This window comes from Callithrix jacchus, chromosome 8 (assembly GCF_049354715.1).
Source record: "Callithrix jacchus isolate 240 chromosome 8, calJac240_pri, whole genome shotgun sequence".
Classification (NCBI taxonomy): Eukaryota; Metazoa; Chordata; class Mammalia; order Primates; family Cebidae; genus Callithrix; species Callithrix jacchus.
The window spans coordinates 121,809,275-121,831,704 of record NC_133509.1 but is presented as its reverse complement, the minus strand read 5'-3'; the positions used below and the strand labels follow the sequence as shown (position 1 = coordinate 121,831,704).

General features: G+C 39.0%; 1 protein-coding gene and 1 pseudogene across 2 annotated transcripts; one reads left to right on the top strand and one right to left on the bottom strand.

The window, feature by feature from the left end:
* Positions 1 to 866: 866 nt before the first annotated feature.
* LOC118145004 (signal peptide peptidase-like 3 pseudogene) lies at positions 867 to 4,099 on the bottom strand (annotated as a pseudogene). Its single transcript, XR_013520621.1, has 3 exons — positions 4,072 to 4,099; positions 2,484 to 2,560; positions 867 to 1,958 (listed from the first exon to the last, which is right to left on the bottom strand). The product of XR_013520621.1 is annotated as a signal peptide peptidase-like 3 pseudogene (transcript).
* On the top strand, positions 1,284 to 17,147 carry LOC118145005 (uncharacterized). The gene is made up of 3 exons (XM_054240245.2): positions 1,284 to 2,013; positions 10,483 to 10,537; positions 16,978 to 17,147. Exon 1 carries the CDS (start codon positions 1,574 to 1,576, stop codon positions 1,979 to 1,981), a length of 408 nt encoding a protein of 135 aa, XP_054096220.1. The 5' UTR covers positions 1,284 to 1,573; the 3' UTR covers positions 1,982 to 2,013; positions 10,483 to 10,537; positions 16,978 to 17,147.
* The last annotated feature ends 5,283 nt before the right edge of the window (positions 17,148 to 22,430 follow it).

The window sequence follows — 22,430 nt, the reverse complement described above, 5'->3', positions numbered from 1 at the left end:
ATGGTCAATTGCATTTTTTTTTCAGCATGTTTATAACTCCGTCAGTGTCACATAGTGGAAAAATTGATGCGTCTTCTAAACCACAAATTCTAGTGTAAGCTTCTTCATTTATGAGCTTTATGATTTGATCATAATCTCCTGGCCTTGTTCTATCATCTCTAGAACAAATACAGTCATATGCCAATGTGTCTATTTCTTAAAAGAATCATATCCTATCAGAACTTTATAAGCTATTAAAGCACATACAAGTGTAAGAACTGCTATTACTACATGTATGTGTGATCCATTAATTACTCCAATTGGTTAAAGCCTAATATTCTTGAAGCCAACAACTCAAGTTCATTTTCCTAGAGAAATCATTGGTTCCTGAAAATAAAAACAGTAAATTTCTCTTAATCTCTCCCCAACTTTTATTTTCATGCTGTTAGCCACAATGGAATCAGGTATGAAAATGTTGAGGACTCAGTACAAATGTTTTGACCCACCTGAAACAACTCAAGGAACATGATCTGATAATAGCTATTCAGATGACATCATAGTTTTCTATAAAACTCACCACCTTTTGAAATGTAGTGGAATGATAAACTCTTAGCATCATAAATAATCTAGATTCATTAGGTTACCTAGTTAAATGATTATGACTTTAGGATGAGTTTAAGTCAGACAGTCCCACCCCACCACCCACACACATAACTATGTGCAAAATATATGGATTATAGCTCTCGTTTTTAGAGCTACTCATAAGCACATCTTTAGAAATTATGACTTACCTCCTCAACTAACGAATGCTTTTAAAAATGTTCATTTGTTTTCAACCGAGATCTCAGCTTGTTACTGTTTATTTTAGGGCAGGATGATTCCAACCTTCATCTCAAGGATTCTGGACCTCTTATTGTTTCCACCTGTATGGGAAATATCCTACCGATGAGGGTGCAGTGTAAGTAGGAGACCTTCTGCATGCGCCCGGAGATTTTGGCAGGCCCAGGGGCACCGCAGGAGTCCCCACTGGCTTGTTTTTTGTAGTTGTCATAGCGAAGGACAAAACAGAACAGGAGACCAGTCATCACAATGTCTCCGATGCCCAACATGGAGAAGTGGCTGCCGGTGGAGCTTGGGAAGACCAGTTTTCCAGGCAGAGACAGGCGAGGAACATCATGCCCAACATTGGGCCCCAGGTAGAGCTTCCGGAATAGAACGTCAAGGGGATTGTCAGGCGGCTAAGTGGCCACCTTCACCATGACGTTCCTATTGAAGATGTAGGCTGAGAAAAACACCCAAAAGACGTCATAGATTAGAAGCCCTGAGAGAAGCAGGCAGGAGACCTTGAGGCTCGGCAGGCGGACAAGGGCGATCATGGCGACACAGAGACCCATGGCCAATGCATTATTGGTGCTGTTGCCACTGAAAGACCCCGAAGAACTATTACTGTCTTTCTCCTTATCTTGATTTTCAAAGTCCATATTAGGGGACCTGAAACTACCATAGACTATAAGAAGAATGGAAATCAGAAATATAGACACTTGACTGGAATCCACTAGGGAATAAATAGGCCCACGGGTAGGTCTGCTCCGGCATGGCGCTGCCTCTAGTGGGCTCGGCTGCAGGCTGTGGCCGGGCCCGGTGGCGGCGGGCTCGGTCTGGCCGGGAGCGGAAGGCGCGGCCGGGGTTCGGTGCTTGCTCGCTGGCTCGCTGGAGGCGCGGCGGGCAGGGAAGGCAGCTGGCGGGTAGAGGCCGGGCTCCGAGGCGGCCCCGCTCCCTAGGCCCCGGGGCGCGGCGGGCTCCGCTGAGGCTCCAAACCCAACATGGCGGCGGCGGCGGCGGCGGCGCTGGCGCTGAGAACAAGGGGGCCCCGGGACAGGCGAACGGCAAGACGGACCCGCGCTCACTGCGCTTTGTGCCGCGGGAGCGCCGCGCTCAGGCGGCGGCGGCGGTCGGGGGACATGGCCGGCAGGCGGAGGCTAAGAATTTTATTAACTCTTAGCACTGAACAAGATAGTTCCAGAACATTATAAGGTAAACCTTTGGTTACATCCGTGTTCCTTCCTGTGCCCAGTGTACAGCAACAATTCTATCTCACCTTGATGTTCAGAGTCAATAATGTCAGACAACATTGTTAAGCCACCCCCTTTTTTTTTGAGACAGAGTTTCGCTCTTGTTACCCAGGCTGGAGTGCAATGGCGCGATCTCGGCTCACCGCAACCTCCGCCTCCTGGGTTCAGGCAATTCTCCTGCCTCAGCCTCCTGAGTAGCTGGGATTACAGGCACGCGCCACCGTGCCCAGCTAATTTTTTGTATTTTTAGTAGAGACGGGGTTTCACCATGTTGACCAGGATGGTCTCGATATCTTGACCTCGTGATCCACCCGCCTCGGCCTCCCAAAGGGCTGGGATTACAGGCTTGAGCCACCATGCCCGGCCGTTAAGCCCTTTTTATTCTGTTCATCTGTTGGCATGAAGAGCACAAAATGACAAGTGGTAACTTACCTTCCAATTTAATCGAACTGAGTCCTGTTGTAGCCACTGAGGGACCTTTTTCTGTCTTAGGTAATAAAGCCTGTGAACTGTGAAAGTCCAGAGTCATTGAGAAGCAAAGCAAACATTTGTGCGTAGATCATTACGTATAATAAGAAGACGTGACACTCACACATCTATTCTTTAGTTGCTGTATCTATGAATACTGATTGTGGAGAAAACAGAAGCATAAATCAGTTGGGGTTCAAAGCCTATTACCTTCACCACGAGATGTTATCTAACAATCGTGCCATAACGAAGACTTTAAAAGCTCTTCTGTTTTTTCATATGGTCGGCTGCTTCTGAATCCTGGGTATATGAAAAGACCCACAAAACTGGTGTACAATAATATATTTCCCTTTATTTATATATCATTTTATTAGGTGTTTGTATGTTTCTTTGCTTATTGATATAGAGAGTCCCAAGGTCAACAACAATGTTGTATAGGATGCTATTATTTTTAAAAGATGCTATTATTTTTTAAAGACTTTTTAAAAAGCAAAAGGAAACCTAGAATATGACATTTCCACTAAGAGTAAACTGTTGTCTCCACCATGGTGAAAGAGGTCACATGACACTGGTTTTTCGTCTGGTCTCTTGAATGTACATTGCAATAGTGGGTCTCAGTTTTTGCTTTGCTCCTGGAAATTAGATCAGGATGCAGGAGCATTGGATAGGTGAGTCTTCGCTTGAGAGATTAAAGTGGTTGAGCATATGCATAGCCTATATATTCTTACTACTGTGGTAAAATTGTCCATGATCCTGTTAAGCAATTTCTAGGGTAGCTGGAAATGATACTAGGTGATATTACTGTAGGGTCCTTTTAACCTCCTGATTAATAGTGACCTCTGTTGACATGGGGACATTTTTGTAAAGATTCCTATAAGACATAAATTTCCCTACATTGTGAGTCAATTCTCAGAGCTCCACTTACATTATTCATTTCCAAATCTCATGTCCTCAGCCATCCCAGTGGGTTCCTTATAAGTTCCTCATCATTTTGTAAAACCCCCAAATAATTATATGTACTAATTTCAAACCTTTCAGGATTTTCAACCACGGCAGGGAACAGCCTCATTAAATTTTGAAGAGTCACTACTTTGCTATCAAAAAATTCGAAAAGTGGCTTGTGTTTTGGTATTCACAATTCCCTGAGACTTCATGTAAACCAATTTCCTAAAGATCATTCTTTCTTGATGAGTGCCCTAAATTTCTTATGAGGAGCTATGAATTCAATTAACATTCTAATTTGGCAACCCACAGAAGCAAATTTTGTATCTGGATTTTGGCTTAGTTTAGTAGCTCCAAGAAGTAAAGGACTCTCAGAGAAGTCACAAGGATCTTTTAGTTTTCCGTCTACACGTGAACAAAACAACAGAACAAAGACACAGAAATTTGAACTTATCAATCTATTTATTTTAGTTACATAGTCCCAATGAAGTAAAGATGCCCTACCTTGCCATCTTTTTTAAACCACATTATAGAAGTATGATTGACACATAAAACCCACCCTACAATCTTGAATTCCATTTCTCATGTCTGTTGGCTCTCTAAAGCTTACCTTCAAAGGGCAATTCCTTCCAGGTCATCATTGATAATAACATAATTGGTTTGTCATTTGACATTTACATTCTAGACTACCAGTACCCATGCCTTAACCTTATTAGATTTTTAAAATTTCCTTTAGTTTTCTCTAACTTCCAAATAACAAATCCTGGATTCTCCTTATTTATCTGAATATCTTTGGCTTCCAACAAATATGTGTGCAAATTTTTGTGTTCTCATCCTTGGATTCATGAAACAGAAAAATGGATGTAACAAAAGAATATGGATAATTCACAGAATGTCCAGGAAAGCTATAGAATTAGGCATGAGAAATGGGCAAAAATAAGGAAGAGTGAGTAGTATCCAGGACCACAGCAAAACCATGTCACAGACCAGTCTAAGGTCAGTGATGCTGATTACTGCTTATTATAGCTATGTTACATTTGACATGCCACTGGTCTCTAGCCACTGCTATTGCAGTTTTGATACTGGTCCTAGGATTTCAATGTGACTGCTACTGCTAGAATGGATGCTCCACCATCTCTGTTCTTTAGCAAACATCCAATCAAAAGCCTGCAGTGAGAGAAACTGCTTGGCAAGATTGACTGCATGAGTTTGTATCTGGTGCTTTCAGATTCTATAGTAGTAGGTGGTGTGTGCCTCCCCATCATTATCTGTACATTTCTGGGCATGTTCAGATAAGTTGGCTAACTGAAACTTCATTCTCTTCTCTTTTCTATTAACCATCATCTCTGAATACTTTCATTGCAACCCTCTTTTTAAATTAGGAGTGGCCATCTAAAATATTTATAGCCAATGAAACAGATGTTGAATTATGCTGACATCTGTTTGAGGATATTTTGCTTTTCCTGATACTAAAGAAAATTTCAGTTGGTTTTATCTCTTCCTCCTCTTACCCTGCTATGAACGTTGGTATGAGGTCTAGAGTTGTAGCAATCTTTTTTTGACTATAACAGGAATTGGAAAATTACAGAGATGCAAATGTTGATCATATCAAGCCCTTGAATCAATGCCAGCAGAAATGAGCTACAGACTTCTTGTAATGTAAGGAAAATAAACTCCTGTTTTCTTAGGCCTTTGAACTCAAGTTTTCTACCACTTGAAGCTCAGCACATTCTGACTTGTATAATGGAGAATTTCCCAGATCCTGGAGAGGCAAAAATTTTAAAAATAAAATAAATAAAGTCACTTTTATTTTAAACACTAAATAAAAGTAAACAGACACTGATTCCCCCATGTTCACATCTGAAATAGTTATTAAGAATATTTAGAAATTTGGGCACATGGTGTGTGAGTTGATGACAGCTTCTTCCAAATACCTTTGGAAATTTGACCCGTAATACACATATTCTTCCTATTAGACTCATGTACGTTAACATATGGCTAACAGTTTATATTTCTTAAATTTACTATCCATTTCAAGATGAAACACAACCACTGCTTCATGTTTTCCCTTAGCAAATAAGTAGATAAGATGAAATGTAACTAACAGATGTGGATATTTTTTTCTCAATACGAACTAATATACAGGTATGATCATAGAAATCTATCGGACACTAAGATAATCACAGATATAAGCACTATACATAACAGTGATCTGTATAAAAATTATAAAATTCAAGTGGCCACAAGACAAACTTAAGGTGTTTTGTTTTGTGACTAAATGTTCCAGCTTATTGGCATCATTGCAACAATGGTTACAATCCAGATTTGTGCTGGGACTAGACAGGTAACATAAGTAAGGCCAGGTATAAAAGGGCAGCGTTTGTTGAGTGAGCAATTGTACCTAAGGGGAAATGGAAACAGATGCTCCATCAAGGTAGAAGCCAGTTGGCTCCCATTGATTGCGGCCATGCTGGAATGCAGCACGCTTGTCAGATCTTCCCATTTTAAACAAAAGCTAAACATCTCAGATTTTTATGTGAAGTTTCTTAATGGCTTCCAATTTTATTCACCTAAATAATAGTTAGAGTCTCTGTCTGGATTTTATGCCAATAACTCGTGACCTCCACATCAAGGAAAGAGTTAATTTTTTTTAAGATTTGTCTTTTTATGTTGGAAAAATCTACATTACAAAAAACAATATCCAGGCCAGGTGCGGTGGCTCATGCCTGTAATCCCAGGACTTTGGGAGGCCAAGGTGGGTGCATCACCTGAGGTCGGGAGTCCGAGACCAGCCTGATCAACATGGAGAAACCCCATCTCTACCAAAAATACAAATTTAGCTGGACATGATGGCACATGCCTGTAATCCCAGCTACTCGGGAAGCTGAGGCAGGAGAATTGCTTGGACCTCGGAGGCCAAGTTGTGATGAGCTGAGATCGTGCCATTGCACTCTAGCCTGGACAACAAGGGCGAAACTCCGTCTCAAACAAACAAACAAAAACAGCAATATTCAAATGTACACATGTATGTGAGTGCATGCATGCACACACACATACATACACACTAGAATAAATAGAAATAAGAATTATTTCATTATACTTAAGTTCTGGGATACATGTGCAGAATGTGTAGGTTTGTTACATAGGTATACATGTGCCATGATGGTTTGCCGAACCCATCAACCCATCATCTACATTAGGTATTTCTCCTAATGCTGTCCCTCCTCTAGCCCCCACCCCGTGACAGGCCCCAGTGTGTGATAGTTCCCTCTCTGTGCCTATATTTTCTCATTGTTCAACTTCTACTTATTTTCAAATATTTTATTCAAAATGCTTTTCCTCCTAGGATTCCCTAGTGGAAGTAATCACTAAAGAATGCAGATGGACTCTTCTAAGTGTCTTATATACTAAGTATTTATGTATTATACACAAATGCATTTTCACATCAACTCTTGCTCATTTCCAATTAATGACATACTGATTCTTTTTGTAATTTTGTTATTAGGGTAATGCTAGTTAACCTTTGAGTCCTAATGCCATATAACAGAAGTTGATTTTTTTATTCATATTTTGCCCAGTTGGCTAAGGAGTTGGGGATGAGTGAACTGTCCTCTGTGCAGGCAGCTAAGTCTAATGTAGGCTCATGATTTTCAGCTGTGGCTTTCCTGGACATTAATATGCACTCTAAAGAAGAAGTTAATTACAAAATTAAAAAGACACCTGTATTTATGGATTTGAAGATCTAATATCATTAAGATGACAAGCATCTCCAAATTAATCAACAGATACAATGCAATATGAATTGAAAGTATGCTGATGCACCTTGGCGTGGTGGCTCATGCTGTATCCCCAGGATTTTGGGAGGCCGAGGCAGGTGGATCACTTGAGACCAGGAGTCAAGACCAGCTTGGCCAACATGGCAAAATGCCATCTTTACTAAAAATACAAAAATTAGCTGGGTGTGGTGGCACATGCCTATAATCTCAGTTACTTGAGTGGCCAAGGCATGAGAATCACTTGAACCTGGAAGGTGTAACAGAGGTTGCAGTGAGCAGAGATCATATATCCCAGCACTGCACTCCAGCCTGGCTGACAGAGCAAGACTCTGTCTCAAAAAAAGAAAAAAAGGAGAGGAAGAGGAAGGGAGGAAGGAAGGAAGGAAGGAAGGAAGGAAGGAAGGAAGGAAGGAAGGAAGGAAGGAAGGACAGAAAGGACAGAAGAAAGGAAGGGAAAGACCAAGAGAAAAGAAAGAAAGAGAGAAAAAGAAAGAAAGAAAGAGAAAGAAAGAAAGAGAAAGAAAGAAGAAATATAAAAACACAAAGAGAAAAAGAAAAGGTTAATGCTCTTAGTGGACTTGAACCTCACATCGCATAGGATGAGTTAACTAATATGCATTCAATGTGGATATAAAATGAGATTGATCATGGAAGAGTGGATATAGAGGATAAGGAGTGGATGAAACTTCATAGACCACACAGCCCAATAAAATGTAAAAAGCTTTTAGATATAATCATATTTGCATGTCTTGTGAGTGGTACTGCCAAGAAGGAAGCAAAATGATTCATGTTCTGGTTCCATGCTGACATGTAAGTGCTTTGAAATGCGACTGTTTTCATCAACAAAGTGTATTTGTTCTTTCATTCCATTTCTGTACATGTCACACAAATTTGTCAGCAATAAAATAGAAACTAATCACTTGCTCCGAGAAATATGTCAAAATTAAAATATACTTAAACCACCTCAAATGCCCTCCTAAAACACAAAAATGATATGCAATATTAACCACATTCTTTTTGTATTCATTGTCTTTTTAATTTTGTAATAAGACGAAATTGGTATAACATGATTTATTAGCTACAGTCTCATGCTGCTTGTTTTTTATGATTCCATTATCTTTGCTCTTAATTATGACTTTATTCATTATTTTTCTATCATTTCAATAAATAATTAGATTTACTTCCCGGCAAGTCTGCAGACTCATTCATTCCAAGTGAATTCTTTGAAGAATGATTATCCTACAATTATAATATTAACCTACCTTCTTCCTTTATAAACTATGATTTCATAAAAAGGTCACATGATGCCTCCAATATCTGTTATTTATTACCTTCATATTTTAACAACTCACTAGTTTTTATTTAGCTATTTATAAGTCTAGCTTTTTAAATATTTCTCCTTTAGATGTTAGAGCCTAATCCAAGGAAGTAAAGACTTCAGGTAACTAGCCAGATAAATGAGGCAAAATATCGTTTTAAATAAGCTGATGTTGATATTACATATGTGGATCTCCTCCTCCTTCTCCTCCTCCCTGTTATCTTTCTTCAAGGTATATTTAAACCAGATAAAGCTGGCCAGAGTCCATGTATGAAATTACTCCTAAACATTCTTTTCTGTAACTATTTTATGCTCTTAATTTGTGTCTCACAGTTTCCTCTAAGGAATACATTAGGACGCCTTTCATGAAACGCAGTCAGTCCTGCTAGAATCCCGAAACTATTGTTTTAGCTGATAGTATGTTACACGCCTGTGGAGTACATCCCGGCATTTGACACCATTAGATTCATCAGAGAAGCTTTTTTCCTAAGGCAATTCCTTTGGTATTTACTCTTTAAACCCAGTAACTTATTCTGCCATTAATGAAAAAAATAGTCTAACCAAGAGGAATAAAGTGTTCTTGACATATACTCAGTAGAATATTATCTTAGCTGGTGGACAGTATTTAACAAAATCACTTAAATAGGGCTTGTCATGTGCTAGAGACTGTTCTAATGCTTTACAAATCCTTATTCACATAGTCCTCAAAATCAGCCTGCAAAATATATATTAGTATCACCATAACAATTTGGCACATAAGGAACCTGAAGCCCATAGAAGACAAATAGCTAGGAAGTGGCAGATCTGTGATGATGCAATGCCTCTAGATATGTATTCAAGTGCCTCGGCTGGTGGATGCTGAAGGTGCCTTTCTAGTAGGGCTGTCCAGTGATGACTGTGCCTATCTTAGAAATGAAGTCATGACCAGAGGAGATGAGCAAGAACTGAGGACATCACCTCATGACGCTATACTAGGCATAAACACATCTTCTAGTAGAAGGTTTCTCAGACAAGCAGATCTTGATCTCCAGCTCAGGCTAATTAAGTTGGGCTTTTTCAGGCCTTTCCCCAAACTCAATGGTGATTATATTAACAAGCAGCAAAATGCTATGAAGGACTTTTGAACAATTCAGTCATAGGCCCAAGAATGCTGGAGAATAAACAAACAATACCAGTGATCTAATATATTATTAGCTCATACCTCACTCATGTGAGATACGCATTTACATTTGAAAAACACTGCTCTTAGGCTCCAAGATTCTCAAGTGAAAGGATGACCAATTTATTAATATTTGTGTCCTAAGGATATAACAAAGTGACTGATGTATGGTAGATAGTAACTAACAGTTTGAGGATAGATTGCCTGGTGCAAGGAAGGAAAAAATAAAAGGAAGGAAGGAAGGAGGGAGGGAAGGAAGGAAGAAAGGAAGGAAGGAAGGAGGGAGGGAAGGAAGGAAGGAAGGAAAGAAGGAAGCAGGGAGGGAGGGAGAGAGGGAGGAGGAAGGGAGTGAGGAAGGCAGAGAGAAAGGGAGAAAGGAAAAAAGTGAACAATGCCTGTGGTAGATGCTGTTTCTTATCAAATCCCAAATTGAAGAGAGCAGTTACTTTTCCATTTTCTTCTACAATTTACAAGAATTCCCTTTTATACATTTAAGTTTTCAAATGCACAACTTACCATATAGATATTAAGATTCTCTTTTTTTAAGTCTCATATTCTTGTCTAGACTCAGTTCTGCCAAAAGCATTTCAACTTTATGCATTTTAGTTGCATAGAATTTCCTGTTTTAATGCTTATGAAATTGGAGCATCTTTCTATTAGCCATGGTGCAAACTGCTTAACAGTAATGGAATACCAGCTACCTGCACTGTTTCACTTGAGGGAGAAGAGACAGGTAAACTCATGGAGCTCTATTTCTTTCCTTCCTAGGAAAAAAAAGAAAAAGATAAAACAGAAAATTCACCTTCAGAGAAATAGCAAGCTGGTAAGGCTTTTCACTTTTTTCACGGTCTTCACAAATGTGTAGATAAGGCACTTAATTTGTGGTCTCAATGTTTTGATCTAATTTCCTGTATTTGTATCTGTGGCAACCCGGATACCAGTGCCCACTGAATAACCTCAGCGTAACCACACCACCACAAGCTGCGTGTAGCAGACTTAGCTAAATGCAAAAGCCATCCAATGCCTTCTGCCACAGAGGCTGGCGGTATATGTAATTCTCTTAAGAAAATAATTATTCCATCATTCAAGACATCATTTCTCTCACTGTTGTTTTTCTGTCGCTGGTGACTTCCCCATACCCAAACCTAGCAATTGTGAAGCCTATAGTTTAGTGGTTTAGTTTATATGACATGTGCACACACACATATACACACATGTCACACATCCATGCCACACCATCATGTATGCATGGCTGAAGGGAACATCCTGATAACTGAGAGATAAGAATGCAGGCTGGAAAATGAGAACATTTTCTAGTAAAAGATGCTTATCATTTCATTGGACATTATTTACTGATAGTCTGTGAAGCAGCTTGCCATCAGATTTCTTTCTTTTTATTAGTTTGTATCTCTCCTTAGTGCTCAGTCCAATTCCTTGTGCCTTTCATCTCAGCACTTGCTTGCTAACTACCAACTTATTTGGAGAAGAAAAGGAAAGAGAGCTATAATATTATAAAGTTATTTTCCACAACTAGGCGCTCCGCCGTAAACTGAAAGTCCCTGTGGTCTTCAACCCTGCTTTATAGATGAAACACCTGAATTACGTACAAATGATGAAGTTTATATATACATATTTCTGTGTTATAATTAGTCTATAAAGGGTCTATGAAACCATGATACGGCCAATTTTGTACAATATGTTTTATATGCATCAAATCACATGGCTTATACCAAAAGGAGAAAGTATTCAAAACTATCCCAAAGTTTGAACCAAGTCCAACTGTTTCATATCAACGAGAATTGATTCTCCTTAAAGACTAATAAAAAAACTTCATAAAACTCTCTCCCATTCCTTCCTCCCTCCTTCCATCTATTCATTTCTAGATGTCTTGTGCCAGGGACTGAATTAGCAAATGAGAAAACAATAATGAGGTAAATAGGTAGAGTTTGGCCTCCATGTGGCTTACTGTCTTATGGGACTGTTTTACTGCGAAGTAAATACATAATTGTGGTATCAAACTAATTATCATGTGTGCAAAGCCAGACAATAAAGAGCAAGCATGATTAGGCTGAGGGAGAGTCCTTCTGACATTCTCTATATTATTCTGAAGGCATAAACACCTCAGCACTTCACAAATATCATTGACTGCAGAGCTGGGAATCAGAATCGAGCTTCCTCATGCGTGCACACAGGCCAGGTTCCTTTGCAGCTGTCATACTTGTCGATGGAGTTAATTGTTTTACTAAGAAGTCAGCATCTGATTGGAAATAAGAAGACTATAGAGGTTGGAGAGGGTGGTTTTATCACTTAGGCCTACAGTATTCCATCCAGTTCTAGGATCGTGACTCTCTGGGCCCTGCAAGTGAAAGAATTTCTTAAAGAATCTCTGGTCGGGGGCATGAGAAGAAACTAAGAGGGCAGATGAATGATCATCTAGCTGATCATTTGTTATACTGACTTTAATGCTGTCTGCATGAGAAGTTTCTGTCCTACCCGCCATTTGACAGGAACAGTGTGTACTTGACACTGAACTAACCTCAAGTGGTTTCCAAGGATTTCATAGGGAAATTAGTAATAAAGTCTCCTTAATCAGGCTGTATCCAGGACATCTGCTTGGGAACACAGTGTCTAGTCAGATATACAAATAAAATAGCAGAGGCAATAATGCTAAGATTTACGTGGTTGGCTAATTCAGATGAAGCCAATTTCCATGTAGTAGCTAAGTTTTAACAAGAGAACTGCCATTTAAATAAAACATTCATCTAATGACATGCTTGATGTCTAATATGGGTTACCTTTTTTTTTTTTTTTTTTGAGACAGAGTTTTGCTTTTGTTGCCCAGGCTGGAGTGCAGTGGCGAGATCTCAGCTCACTGCAACCTCCGTCTTCTGGTTTCAAGCTATTCTCCTGCCTCAGCCTTCTGAGTGGGGGAACTACAGGTGCCTGCCACCATGCTTGGCTAACTTCTGTATTTTTAGTAGAAACAGCATTTTGCCATGTTGGCCAGGCTGGTCTTGAACATCCAACGTTGTGAACCACCTGCCTTGGCCCCCGAAAGTCCTGGGATTACAGGTGTGTGAGCTAATGCTCCCGGCCTCCGGTTATCTTATAAAATCCCTGAACATTGCTATACAATAAGTATTTTATTTTATACAGATATGAAGCCTAGAATCTCAAAGAGTTTTTTCTCCAAATAACAGCTAGCAGGTGATAGACATAGGATACAAATTCATTTGGGTGGATTCCAGGCTCTGATCTCTTATTACTATACAAAGCTGCCTTCCTGAAAAAAGACTTAAAACATGGATTTTCCATCAAGGAAATAATAATCTTGTTCCAGAAATAGGACTCCTAATTGAATGTAAACCAGCATATATTTACTTAATATATCCATGGACAAGATGCTATGAGGTTTAAAAAATGATTATGGAATAGTCCTTGCCCTTGAGAAAAGCTTCTGAGGAATAATGAGGCCCTAAACACCATTAAAAAACCTTCATTTCATTGATGGAGCTCTAGTAATCTGAACAAAACAGTGCTTTACCCAATATCATTGGCTTCTTACGGCCAAGCTAGCATCAGAAGCCCATAATGGAGGTGGCAGTAATAGCGATTGTATTAGCAACGTAGATGAGCAGCCAGGATACAGGGTTCTGCTTGCTCTCAGAGAAATTCCACCCTTAAGGTTTGGTGTTCTGTAGTTGATGTCTTGCGATACTTAACAATTTTATCTTTGAGTCAGTGCTTGTAAGTGAAGTCCTCGGGGACAACAGAGTATATGCTGAGGGTTTGGAGTTTCCGGTCAAGTGTGATTCTTTGTACTCCTGCCTCCTGCCTCCCCGGTACCTGTTCTGGACTGTCAGCTGCCCACCCCATGGGACCATGGGAACCAGCCAGCCACACTCTCCCTTCTGCTTAGCTGCAAGGCCTGCCTTTTATCTTTGGGAAGGAGCTGGTTGGGGATACAATGAGGGTTCAGGGAATGCTTCACACCCCACACAGTGTTTCTGACCAGGGTTAGGGCACCATCATATATGCCCTAGGCTGACAAGGCACATTACATTTGATGGGTGACTCATCAACAATAGGCCTCTTGTCCATACTCCACTTCCCAAGGCAGAAAATGCAATCTATTAAGATTCACTGATCCATCCTAGACTAGGACAAAGGTTTTGTGAGAAGAGAGGATTTGACTTTCTGGTCCCAAGTCAGAATGTTAGCTGGCAGGAAGGGGAACCTGGGAAGGTGAGCCATGCTTTCCTACTGAGGCATGGAGTAGGGACCTAAGGTACCTGTGAAGTTTTATACTTTTCAGGTGATTCTTCCTGTCCCTAAAAGCTCATGGAACTAAATAGCAAATAACAAACAACATGGCATGATGTCAGAGAGTCCCCAGAATTTTACAAACAAGATAAAGCAACACTTTGTATTTTAGTACTTTAAGCCCCCTTTTTCTCTGCTTTTTGAACATCAGGGCTCCATATTTTCATTTTGCACTCAACCTGGCAAACTAAGTAGTTAGCTCTGGTTACTATTCACTGAGTGATGAGTACATGATTTAAGTACTATACTAAGTACTCTACATGAACTACAGCATTTAGCTATTATAAAATCTATGACTGAAACACTGTTGTTAATCTGAGTTTATGAATAAGGAAAGCAACACTTAAAATAATCAAGGAAATGTGCCTAAGATCACACAGCTAGGGAACAAGCCCCAAGCTTTGCTCTGTGGCTTCTTACAGTCCATATTTTTATTTTATTTATTTATTTAGAGATGGAGTCTTGCTCTTGTAGCCCAGGCTGGAGTGCAGTGGTGTGATTTCGGCTCACTGTAATCTCTGCCTCCCGGGTTCAAGTGACTCTTGTGCCACAGCCTGCCGAGTAGCTGGGATTACAGGTGCCCACCACCATGCCCAGCTAACTTTTTAAATTTTTAGTAGAGAGGGCATTTCACCATGTTGGCCAGGCTGGTCTTGATCTCCTGACCTCAAGTGATCCACCCTGCTTGGCCTCCCAAAGTGCTGGGTATACAGGTGTGAGCCACTGCACCCAGACTGTCTTTTTAATCTGTTCTTTACTGCTTCCATCCTGTGTGGCCTCGGGGACACAGACAGCCCTCTTGCTCTACCATGGTAGCCTCCTTCCTGCTGTCATGGGCTGTAGAACTAAACCAGACATTCCGGTGACCGGACCCACTAGGCAGATAGAATGATCCTGATTTCTACAGCAGAACAAAAGGCAGGGCTCTGGTCCATAGGAACCTCTGAAATAGAGACTCTGCATTCTGCCATGTAAAATTCACATTGTCTATGCATTCAGCAAGGCAAAAACCCTGTGTGGGCTGAGCCTTGTTTTGTTTTGTTTCACTTAGAACTACCTGGGGTCAGGAAGCCTAAAATGAAGCCTGGACTTCTGAGTACCTGAGACATAATTTTGAATGATGCCATAAGAAGCAATGCCAGTAGTTTTGCTTGTAACCGTAAAACCTGGAAACCCACATATAAAAAAGTATATAAGCGGCTGGGTGCGGTGGCTCATGCCTTTAATCCCAGAACTTTGGGAGGCCGAGGCGGGTTAATCACCTGAGGTCAGGAGTTCAAGACCAGCCTGGCCAACATAGCAAAACCCGTTCCCTGCTAAAAATACAAGAACTAGCCGGGCATGGTGGTGGGTGCCTGTAATCTCAGCTACTCGGGAAGCCGAGGCAGGAGAATTGTTTGAACTCAGGAGGTAGAAATTGCAGTGAACTGATATTGCACCACAGCACTCCAGCCTGTGTAATAGAGTGAGACTCCATCTCAAAAAAAAAAGTATATAAGCATTCTTCTTTGATTGAAGGTCAAATGGGTTTTCCATATCTTTGTTAAGAATAGGATCATCACTTCCTCAGGGCAGGACACATCTGCTAATAGATTCTACCACCACACGTCAACACAGTGGAAGGTAAATGCAGCTCTGGAAATCACATCTGTGATTAGATGTTTTTTGGTTCTCCATATATCCTTGTCTCTACTGTTTTAGCCAAAAATACATCACAGCAGCCTCCACACCAAATCACTTCTGTTCCCCAAACACGACCAGGGTAGGTGCAAACATCTGCCTTCTCACCTCAGTTACCAAAATCTCGTTTGTCTGGAGAAAATGAATGTAACACATGAGCTTTCTCTTCCCAAAATGCTCATTTATGGAGAAACAGGTTTCAGACTCTAAATGATTACTCTATGCCTGGCAGGTGGAGATTGCTGCGCCAGTTCCCTTAATGATTTCTGAGGTGATGCTGAGGCCTAAGAAGCTGCTTGGCAGTACAGCTAGCAGGAAACTAATGAGTATCCCAGCACGACCCTGGACCACTAAAAAGGGGGTATTGCAGGGAGGGAGGGGCGAGCAATGAATTAGAGGCCTCAGTCTCTGGTAAGAATATCAGCGAAGGTCCTTAATGTAGTCTAGAAAAGAAAATTAATCACCCATAATGATTGGGGTGTGTGGTGTGAACATTTGATTTAATTTTGTTTATAAATATTTTTCTACAGAATGATGCACGGCATCAGAGACGGCTGAGAAGCACAATCCAAACTTGATTTAATCATGGGATGGGTATGGAGGGGTGGAAATGACAATAATTACAGGAATGTGTTCTTGGAGAAGGCATTCCTTTTCTAAAGCACTTATGATTATCTTGGCTAAAATAGAATCGAATTCTGCTGTGGAGAATGTACCTTGAATTTTTTTATTTCAAATGCTGGAGATAATGAGTTAACAAATTGGAAAATTAAAATATATTTACATAATCATTAACCTAGTATTGCATTAGTAAGAAAGAGCGATGGAAACATAATTTCATAGTCAATGGGCTCAGATACGTATTGTTAATCATTGAGTAAAATAATAACAGAATACTAATTAAAATGTTGAATAATAAAGCTGATGAAAAGGTGTTTTCTGAAGAAATCAGGTTTTACTTCTGTAAGGCTTAACAAGAAAAGAGACTTTATAAGAAAACATCTATTTATATGATATGTAGGAAATGTAAAACCCCCAGATGTAATGGGAAAAAACAATGCAAAATATGGGACTGGTTATTAAAAGTTATGAGTTAAAAATTTATTCTTTAGTTAAATATCTTTCTTGGACTTTAATCAAATTAGTTAATTTTCTTTTCTCTCCATAGCCTCATACTTAACCTAGAACTCTATTTTCCAATCCCTCAAATGAGAAAGTAACCAAATAGTGCTTAAAAATCTACACATTTTCATTTGGTAGGGTATCACGACAGACTAACAGATGGGAAATTACACAGGGCAGTGACTGCCAGGATGATTCACCAAACAAGGAATCTGCTCCACATTCAGCTGTCCAGATCATCTCAGCAAGGGGCAACACACAATTTGAGGAGACGGGTAAATGTTGACCCTTCTTTCTAGCGACTCTTCGTAAGTATGTGGTCTTGGGAGACACTTAGCTTTTTCATGCCTTGTTTTTATGATCTGTTTTTAAAAGAAGGGGATATGGGGTTTCTTGGGATGAAATATTATAAAGCACAGGAGAATCTGTGAACTAAAAAGTTCTTTGCAATATGATTTATTTATGAAGAAAAGGCACCATAATAAGGTTTGCAAAGTCAAGGAAATCTGGTTATTTTACAATAAAAAAATGAAATCGATAGAATTAGAACTTATCCTTTCAAAGAGCAGAGTGGAAAATGCTCACTGTTTGAAGACACTTAAGTAATCAGATGCAGACTCATCATTCCTCACACATGATACCTCTTGTACTATCAGTTGATGAATGGCACAAAACTACATGGGTGCATAGCATTGTTCTCATCCCAAATGCTACTTCAGAAGTTGAGAGAGACAGACATGGCGTCAGCCTTTGGGCTCACTCCTTCGACAAAAGTTGGTGAACAGAAAAGCATTATTACCCAGAGACACAGGCTCACCAAGAGCTCTCCAAGCATAGCATCATCCTGTTCCCTAAGAAATAGAAATGGAACAGTGCCTCAGGTGCACAGGATGTCGGAGCAGCCCTCTGCCAACAAAATATCTTCTCACGAAGGCAGGTCGATATCTTGTAATTCACCAGAAGCACTCCGGAGGATGATTCTCTTGACCAGACAAGTTGGGATATGCTTCTGTTCGGTTAGGTATTAGAAAATAGAGGCAAACAAATCTGATTCAACCCTTGAAAAACCCCACTAAATATGGAGAACTACATATAGAACCATTTGTATAACAAATAATTTTTGGAGCTGGAATAGAAGTTCAGGGTACAGAGAGAAACCAAGAATGTATTAGCCAATTTCATCAGAAGGGAAGGGACAGAAAGCAGAACTTAAACAGAAGAAATTATTATTTCATTTGTGATCATCATTTTTAAGGTTCGCTTGTATTGTTTTGCACTTCCTTTTTAGATTTGTGATTTGATTTCCTCCTACTTCCGAACGTATCAAGAAAAGTTTTATTGTATGTCATGTGTATGTAATTAACTATATCTCTCCAGAAATCATCAGCATATCTTTTGTATAGTCTTATTTTATTGTGGACAATGTCTCTACATTTTATATGTTTGTGATTTGATAGATCTATTTAAGGAAATTAACATGTATCCAAATTCCTTACTCTTTGGTGGAATAATGCTCTGAGGGAAATTGAGGAATATTATGCTTATTCCTTCACATTGCATATTTTAATGCCCTATTTTTTTAAGAAAATAAAAAATTAAATTGTATTTTATTTTAATTTTAAACACTGGTGGAAATACCTTTTATATATTTCTTTGGCCATCTGTATTCTTTACTAAATGTGCTTCGTGGGCATGGCTTAAGATTTTTTTTAATAGGGAAAATAGCTAGATTTTCTCATTGTATTTGATGACAACTTAGGCTGGGAAACATGCTCATGGGCCCTCAAATGTGTGATATTTGCATATGTTGAAGCAGAGATTGCAATCTCTTTGAAGTTTAAGAAAGTATGACAACGTGATGAAATCAGACACTTCTTTCCATTGTTCCTTTGGTATGTCCTTGGATTGGAAGATTGTGTGAGGTCCACAGTAAGGGTGCAATTAGTTACACATTGGTCTGTGAACCCACTCTGATTTTTCAACCTGTCAGTTTATACTTTGACCGCTGATAACATGACCTTGCAATCTTTATACAGTCTTGTCACAGCTGAATGCAGACATCTGAAAGATTAGGTTCAGGAAATGGAGACTAGATGAGTAGAAGAGAGAAAGAGCTCAAAGTCTGGGAGGAGATGAGCAAAGCAAAAGTTGTTAATGCTTGGAATGCACAAAGGGGGCTTGTCTCCTTTTCCTGTGAGTTGGATACCTCCTTTTGCAATAATAAATTATGTCCCAGGTCAACTACAGTGGTTGTGGTGCATCTGGACAAAACAAGCATTTATCTCTTTAACCAGAATAGTTTTGCAATGAACTGATCTGTGGTTTTTAATACAAAGAGTGAACATAAAGAATCCTGAAATAAAAGGCAGATTATGAAGCAATGATGCTTGATATTTATAATTACCCTTTTATTATTTAAAAACACTGTTAGCATATTGAAGCTTCTGGACTGAAAAAGTTGCTTGTTAGCTGATACCATAGAAAAAAATAAAAAAATTTTTGAGGAAGGAATCTAACAGCTTATCTTGTTGGGTATTCTTATTTTAAATGGGATAAATATGATTCTGAAAGATGGGATGATTTGTTTAAGGTGACATAGAAAGGTAGATGTAGACCCAATATTAGCACAAAGATTTCTTATTCCTGACATGGTGTCATTTCTACCATTCACTTTCTGGCATCTGTATACTAAAACATCAAATATTACTGGGCATATATATTATGTGCTAAAAAACTGAATAAGGCACCATCTTATTTTAAGTGTTTTGGTTCTTAAAAAATGTACAAGTTAACAATGGAAGATGGATAGGTAATGAAAAACATCATGCTTTCTGACACCTAACTATGTCACTAAATGATCATTGAGTGGAATAAGTAGCACTTTTCACTGAAATGCTTTGGTGGTCTACAATGTAGTTTCAACCAGCAAATGTCTGTAGATAGCTTTTGTTCATAATGCTAATATAAACGCATGTTGGAAGTCATTAGTGTCCAGAAATGTCCACTCTCCTTGTCACAGAAACTATAAGCCATCTTACATAATCCAGACACCTTTCTGTTTTTGTCATCTAGATGAAACCCCAGTTAGTAGTGCCTACCTAGAAGGGCCATTTTGCTCCTCTATTTCCAGGTCTATGTGTTGAAGGGCCATTACTTATTTCCCTTTAAAGAAAGTGACTGAATTGAACACAGAGAACTCCCCAACCTCCAGGAGACTTTAAGGAAAAGAACTGCCTACTCATAACTCAGGATGGTTTAAGAAGCTGACCTCACCTTCCATCACCGTGAGCTTCCAGTCATCTATGCAATGAAGTGTGACAACAGCTTTAATAGCATGTGAAAATGTATTTTATTATGGGGCCATTAATTTGTCCTGCTGGCTATGTGATGTTCTCCATATGCTACACGGGAAAGTGCCCTTCTGTTTTGAGATCTTTCTTGATGAGCACTCTGCTCTTGCAGTGTGGAGCTCTTAATGCACACCTTTCTCTTGCTCTGCCCTTGACAGACATCAGCCTCATTCCATCATTTTGTTTGTGCAAGGAAGAGTGGAATGTCATGGAACTACATTCTGAGCTTGTGCATTTTCTTTTACTACCCAAAGATATCTGCCAAACTTTGACTTTTTAGAGACTATGCAATGAATTTAACAGCACTATTATCAAGAGAATAATTTTTGGCATATAGAAATTTTTTCAAGCTCTATTAATTTTACAAAGGGGTATGTGAGAATATGCATGGAATAAAAAAGGCATATGACTATGTAGGTGGATGTTTATTTTCCAAATCAGACAAATAAAAATTGCACACCAATGTGGTAACCTAAAGAAAAAAATAACCATCAAACTTGTTTTTAAAAAATATACACTACATATGTGTTGGAAAATCTTAATGAAAAAGTAATTAGCAGAGGTTATTTCGGCAAATAAATGAATCATAAATGAGGCAGCATCCTGAACCAGAAAAGCTTCAGAGAGCTCCACTCAGCAACATGACAAACAGTATTTATAGATAGAAAAAGAAAATGCCATACAGATATAACCTGGTTGGTTACAGCTTGATATTTGCCTTATTTGGGCATGTCTGAGCAGGCAACAGCCTGTGATTGGCTGAAAGGTCTGGTGCTGTGATTGACTAAGACTTGGTTACTTATTGCAATAATATATTTTCAAGTTCAACTGTGGCTTGTTCATATAAGTTAGGTTATCCTTTGCTGCATATGGCAAATTCAATTTAATTTAACATATGTTAATATGTGATGATGTTGTCTCTGACCATTTTTTAAGGTCCAAAGATTTTTAATTGCAATTTTTGTGAATACCTTCGTATTATAACTTATTTATTCAGTCATATATTAATGAATGGCATATTATGATCTAGGATTTATACTAGGTAGAGAGTGGGAAAGAGAGAAGGTGAATATCTATTGTTTCTGCTTTTATTAGCTCTTTGCCTGACATATGGAACCAGGGAAATTCTTAATAAATACATAATTAATAAATATATGTTTTAGATAGGGGAAACAAACAGATATATTATTAATTGTTTATATAAGTGCCACAATGCGGATTTTGCAAAAGGGCAAGGTGTATTTAGAGAGTAGAAAATGAGATTCCCCCAAGAGGTGGCTTTTGGCCTAACTCTTGAAAGATGAATCAGAATTATAGACGACAGAAAACAGTGCGTGATGATTATAACGCCAGTTCTTGTGGGATATAGAGGTAGATAAGGCATTTTATTAAAAATGGTTTTATTCCTTCTAACAATTCTACTGTAGTTATATAAGATGTTAACATAGGGGAAGCTGGATGAGTGACATGTGGAGCACAAAATATTTTTGCAACCTTTCTAGAAGTTTAAAGTAGCTCCAAATAATAGGTTTAATAAAAGATAAATAAGACAGGATTTTATGTTATTAATGGGAGTCAAAAATCCTAAAATAACCCTTATAATTTCCCACCTGCTTGGTGCACAGGACTTCATAACCCATGGAACTCCAAATATGATGGATGATATTCCCATGGGTTAAAGCCATGCATCTCTTAATGACAGGGATACTTTCTGAGAAACGTATCGTTAGGCTACTTTTGTCACTGGGTGAACACCAGAGTATGCTTATGCAAATCCAGATGAAATAGCCTACTACACACCTAGACGATATCATATAGCCTGTTGCTCCTAGGGAAAAACCTTGCATATCATGTTACTGTACCGACTACTATAGGTGATTGTAATACAGTGGTAAATTTTATGCATATATCCAGACATAGACAATGCACAGTAAAAATACTGCATAAAAGGTTGAAAAATGATACAACTGTCTGGGGCACATACATAAATGAAGCTTGCAGGACTGGCAGTCTCTCTGGGTGGGTCAGTAATTGAGTAGGGAGTGAATACAAAGGCCTAGGACATAATCGTACTGTAGACATTATATAACCCATAAACTTAGGCTACACTAAATTTATTAAAAAAGTTCTTCTTTCTTCAATCAGTTAGCCTTAGCTTACTGTAACTTTTTTACATTATAAACTTTTATTTTTCAACTTGCTGACCCTTTTGTAACACTACTTAGCTTAAAGCACAAACAC